At 48.8% G+C, this 5,522-nt stretch overlaps 1 protein-coding gene across 1 annotated transcript; it reads left to right on the top strand.

Moving 5' to 3' along the window:
- The first annotated feature begins 4,317 nt into the window (after nucleotides 1-4,317).
- On the top strand, nucleotides 4,318-5,226 carry LOC121467754. The gene is made up of 2 exons (XM_041710021.1): nucleotides 4,318-4,559; nucleotides 4,653-5,226. The coding sequence occupies exons 1-2, from the start codon at nucleotides 4,318-4,320 to the stop codon at nucleotides 5,224-5,226; spliced, it is 816 nt and encodes a 271-aa protein (XP_041565955.1).
- Nucleotides 5,227-5,522: the final 296 nt, after the last annotated feature.

The following is a 5,522-nucleotide window of genomic DNA, read 5'->3' as shown; positions in this document are numbered from 1 at the left end:
TTTAAGTCACAATAAATTGAACATTCAACAAATAAAGTTCTTAAACTGACTCTACAACTATAAAGTTGACTGCAGGGAATAAATCGGAAGTATAAATATAATAAGTATAAATGTATTTCATCAATACTTCTATTAGGAACTTCAGACTACCACTACCATTTTATTCTACTTTACTTTAACGGGTTAAATTTCTTGATATAAAAACTTTGAGAGCAAAAAAAGTATTTTTTCCACCTTGTTCCGCCCTCCCTACCAATAATAAAAATTAATAAATTATTTTAACTATTTCTAAAACAGAAAGAGTAACAGACTGCTTGCGAAAAGCCTTGTGATACTGATCAACGGTCTAAAATGTCATACATAGTCTTATAAAAATATATTGTATTATTGTGAAAAATAAATTTGGCTTCCTAGGTATATGATGAAGAAAATAAACAATTTTTGACAACCAAATTAATTTACTGGCCCACTGTGCAGAACACCGGCCATTGCTACAATGCATTGATAACTCAATCTCTCTCTCACGCACTACGGCCATTTTAAGACAAACAAGATAGGAAGCAAATTTCGGCAAGCCGATGTTTATATACTCTTGCAGCTATTGCCAAATATTCTGGAAAGTTTCGCTTAATATACGTATGTATATGTATAAAACATTGCGGCTATGATGAAGTAATTTTCAATTATTCGATCCTTCTTATGGGAGGTATATTATATCGTTTTGCGATTTGAACTGTAAAATTTTTACTATTTTCAAAAGAATTTGTTACAAAGATTAAAATATAGATATAGATAGATATATATTTTTTTAAATTTATTTTTTTAATATTCCGATTGTTTCTATGGGAGCTATATGCTATAGTCGTCAGATCACGAAGATAACCTTAAAACTGAGAGACAAGTTTTCGTATATATATATGTGAGTATGTACGCCTTTGCCAAAAACCCGGCTGCAAAGAAAATGCACATGTGACTTATAAAAATGCATACCAGAAATTTCAGCACCTTTTTTCTTCAATAAGTGCAGCTGTAATATATAGAAACACACACACATACAGTCACTAGTGCATTTTTTGCCGGACAGCACAGACACTCACACGCACAACAGAGATTCCCAACCCCACCGCGATAGCGGCGCCAACTCAAACGGGGCCCTGGGGACCGAGTCGGAGCGGTATAGCTCCCATCAGGCATCAGCCGGGAAATCCCGGTTCACCGAGGGACCTCCAACTGGTGCAGGCGATGGATAAGGTGAAAGGGCCCGGACATGACAAGGCCCAGGCCCTTGCAGTTGCCAGGGCGGAGGAAGAGCTGCTAAGGAAGTTCCAGATGATGAAGCAGAAGGTGCCGCGGTCTCCTACGGGGATAGAGCAGACTTCCGAGGCTCACACAGTGTCAGCGCCCCCTAAAGTAGCTGGACCAATTCTTCAACTTCAGCAGAAATGTGGACGATCAAACCACGCCGAAGAGAAGCCGGGAAGCAACCAGCCCTGAAGAGGCCATCGATGGAGTCCAGAAGAAGCAGCGGGTCCAGAAAAGCGCCACAGCCCTCACCGATGAGCTGGGTAAGATGCTCGACGAAATGATCGCGAAATTTACTGACACGAAGAGTAACAACCAGAAGGTTGTCCGTCATGTCACCCAGGCCACGATCGACTCACTGCAGGCTATGAAAAAAGCTGCAAAGCGAGATTAGTGCGACGCTGGACGAAACTCACGCCAGGGCTCCGACCGCCTGCGCAGCCCAGCAGACAACGCCATCGATGGTTGGCCCAGGACAAGAAGCCGCTAGCACAGAGAGGGTGCATGCTGGCACAGGGACCCAGATGAGAAACCCTGGCTGGCAGCAGGTTAGGCGCAAAACCAAGAAGCCCCGCGTGACTGTCGAGAATATCAGTGAAAGCGAAGACCACGCGAGACTCACCGTGAATCGGAAGAGCTAGCGCCCTGACGCTATCCTGATCAAATGCAGCGAAGGATCGTACGCAGACATGCTCAAGTTGGTTAAAACCGAGCCTACCCTCCTGGGGCTTAAGGATGGGGTGCAAGGCATACGCAGGACAGCCAATGGGAGCCTGCTACTCAAGATGCAGAAACCCTCAGACCCAGCCACGCAGCAACTGCATACAGCCATGAAGTCCGTCTTCGGCGGCAAAGCCGAAGTGGCTATATTGGAAGACTCGGTACAGGTGGAAATTCGCGACCTGGACGAGATGACCACCTGCGAGGAGGTACTACAGGCAGTCTACGCTGAGGAGGAATGCGATATCCCGGCGGGTGCTGCACCTAGGATGCGAAAGGCCTATGGCGGAACCCAAACGGCGACGGTTCACCTCAGACGAGAGCATGCACAGCGGATCCTTGACAAGGGGAAAATCAGGGTAGGATGGGTAATCGGCCGCATAAGGCAGAAAATGGAGCCCAGGCGATGCTACAAATGCATGGGTATAGGCCACATGTCTGCTAGATGCTCAGCGTCGGAGGCAACAGCCAAAAACACGCAGGAATCCTGCTTCAGATGTGGCAAGGATGGTCACAAGTACAGAACTTGTACTCAGGGCAAACCGAAATACATAATTTGCACGAGACGAGGAATAACTGGAGGAGAGGCCGAACACTCGACCCTCAGTAGGTTGTGTACTGAGTACCGGAAAGCTCTGAACTGTATACAACATGGTTAAGGTTCTACAGATTAACCTAAACCACTGCAGAGCGGCGCAGGACCTACTAACCCAGACGGCAAACGAACAACAGGCTGATGTGGCAATAATCAGCGAGCCCTATAAGGCCAAACACGAAGGCGTATGGCAACATAGTGCGGACGGCAGAGCAGCGATTTGGAGTTGCGGGCAGCCTTCTGGACACCTATCGCAAAGGGCATCCAGAGGGGGATACACCAGAGCGATGTTCACAGGCCTAACAATCTACAGCTGCTACATTGCCCCGAGCGTACGCAATAGCGAGTTCAGAGCAATAATGCAGGAGATCGCTGACGACGCACGCGGCAGGTCACCAATCCTCATCGCAGGTGATTTCAGCGCATGGTCCACAACATGGGGCAGCGCTAGTACGACACAGCGGGGAACCATCCTTCTTGAGGCGTTGGCTTCGTTAAATGTTTGCCTACTCAACGAAGGGAACAGGCCAACCTTTAGCAAGTCAGGCCGGGAATCGATTATCGATTTGACCTTCGCCAGCACGTACCTGCGCATGGAGGGTGTCAGACATCTACACTCACAGCGACCACGCGCTGATCATCACCCAGACAAGACAAAGAGCTTAGCCGACAGAGTTAAGGCGGCGTAAGATGCCTCCATGGGAAAAGCCATGAAAGGTGGTAATGGGCGTAGATCAGTTCCGTGGTGGAACGAGGAGATAGACGGAGCAAGGGGAGACTGCCTAGCGGCCCGACGCAGGTGTCAGAGAAGCAGAGGACGCGGAAACCAAGAGCTGAGCGAAGCAACCTATAGGGCCAAGAGAAAGGTGCTGAAAAATGCGATCAAAGCCAGCAAGGCCAGATGCTTCCAGGAGCTGTGCGAAGCTGCGGATGCAGAACCATTCGGCTCAGCTCAACAGGCAGCCGACCCCTACTGACCACTTGCAGCTTGGCAACATAGTGGCTACCTTGTTCCCCACACAGCCGCCGCTTACCTGGCAAGCCACCGGATTAGGCGATACTGTACTGACCAGCGAAGTCGAAGTACTGGCAGCATTAAGGAAAACCAAGGCTGGAAAAGCCCCTGGTCCGGATGGCATTCCCAATGCTGCACTGCACACAATAGTGGCAGCTTACCCGGATATATTCGCGGAAATGTACAACAAGTGTCTCATCCAACGAACCTTCCCCACAGGATGGAAGCGGCAGAGATTAGTGCTCATCCCAAAACCGGGAAAGATGAACGATGACGCATCGTCATCGATGGGTAGATATTTGAGCGCATAATTTGCACCCGCCTCGAAAAGGAACTCGACGATCTCGGAGCTTTCTCGGACCACCAGTTTGGTTTCCGGAAGGAAAAAAACACCATTGACGCGATCCGAGCGGTCACCCAACTGGCTGCTAATGCAATTGAAGGAGAAAGGTGGTACTGCCTCGTATGCACCCTGGATGTCAAGAATGCATTTAACTCTGCCAACTGGAACCTTATCCTGCGAGCGCTTCGGCTAATGGTAATTTCTGACTACCTTACCGACCTCGTAGCGGACTACTTCAAGGACAGAGTGCTCACATACTCTTCAGACGTCGGAGAGCATAAGTAACAGGTGACAGGAGGAGTACCTCAAGGCTCAGTCCTGGGCCCGATTCTGTGGAACGCGATGTACGACGGGATCCTAAGGCAGGCACTACCCGAAGGATGCACCGTAGTGGGCTTTGCGGACGACATAGCGCTGGTAACAGTAGCGAAAACCCTCGAAGAGGCCATGGGAAGGTGCAGCCTCTCGATAGACACCCTTATGAGCTGGCTCGCAGACAACGGGCTATCGCTTGCCGATCACAAAACGGAGGCAGTGCTCATAAGCAGCAGAAGGATTGTTGAGAAAGCAACAATTCGAGTCGGGTAAACTAAGATAGTAACAAGCGACTCAATCAACTCGACCATCCTGTACGCCGCGCCCATATGGGCCGAGGCTATGAAGACCGCAACATATAGTCGCCAGTGCAAAACTGTCTACAGACGCTGCGCACTGCGCATCACAAGCAGCTTCTGCACGGTATCAGAGGAAGCCGCACTAGTGATAGCCGGTACAATACCGATAGACCTCCTGGCGGCAGAACGAAGGACAGGATGTACAGGAAGTAGGACCCAGCGCAGCAGCACGATAGAGGCTTGGCAAAGGAGGTGGAACAGTTCGAGCACAGGGTGGTGGACGCACAGGTTAATCCCCAGTCTAATCCCCTGGCTGCAGAGAAGACACGGGCAGGTAGATTTCTACCTCACACAGATAATCTCCGGGCACGGATGCTATAAAGATTACCTGTACAGGTTCAAGCACGAGCCGAACCCCTGCTGCGACCACTGCGGCACCGCAAGCATCGAAGACGCGGAGCACGCATTCTTCATCTGCCCCCTATACGAATTAAGAACCGAGCGTTTCCTGACAGTGGATAATATAATCAATTGCATGCTGGAAAACCAAAGGAACTGGGATGCGGTAGCTAATCTGGCCGCTGGCATCCTAAAGGACTTAAGGCGTCGAGAACAGAGTCGACGCAACCAGCAATAAGGACGAGCGGCAACCTGACCGCCATCCGTCCCGCGAAGTATAGCTTTGCGGCGGTCCCGCGGGAACGGAACTTTTCTACTTCTTCTTCTTCTGTCTTTTGTATCTCTCCTGTATATATTTAAGCTTTTCTTAATAATAAAAAAAAAAAACACAGATGTTTAAATGTTACTAAGACAATAACTTCTTTAGCTTATTAATTTCAATTATTTATTAAGTTTAAAAACACTACTCACTTTTTCTCCTCCGTACTCCTCTTGCAAATTACACAATTATTTCGACTGACCGAAAAACAAGCA

The sequence above is a fragment of the Drosophila elegans genome, unplaced genomic scaffold (genome assembly GCF_018152505.1).
Source record: "Drosophila elegans isolate 14027-0461.03 unplaced genomic scaffold, ASM1815250v1 contig_707, whole genome shotgun sequence".
NCBI classification, from domain to species: domain Eukaryota; kingdom Metazoa; phylum Arthropoda; class Insecta; order Diptera; family Drosophilidae; genus Drosophila; species Drosophila elegans.
Note: the sequence above shows the minus strand (reverse complement) of the source record. Positions and strands in the feature narration are given on the sequence as shown.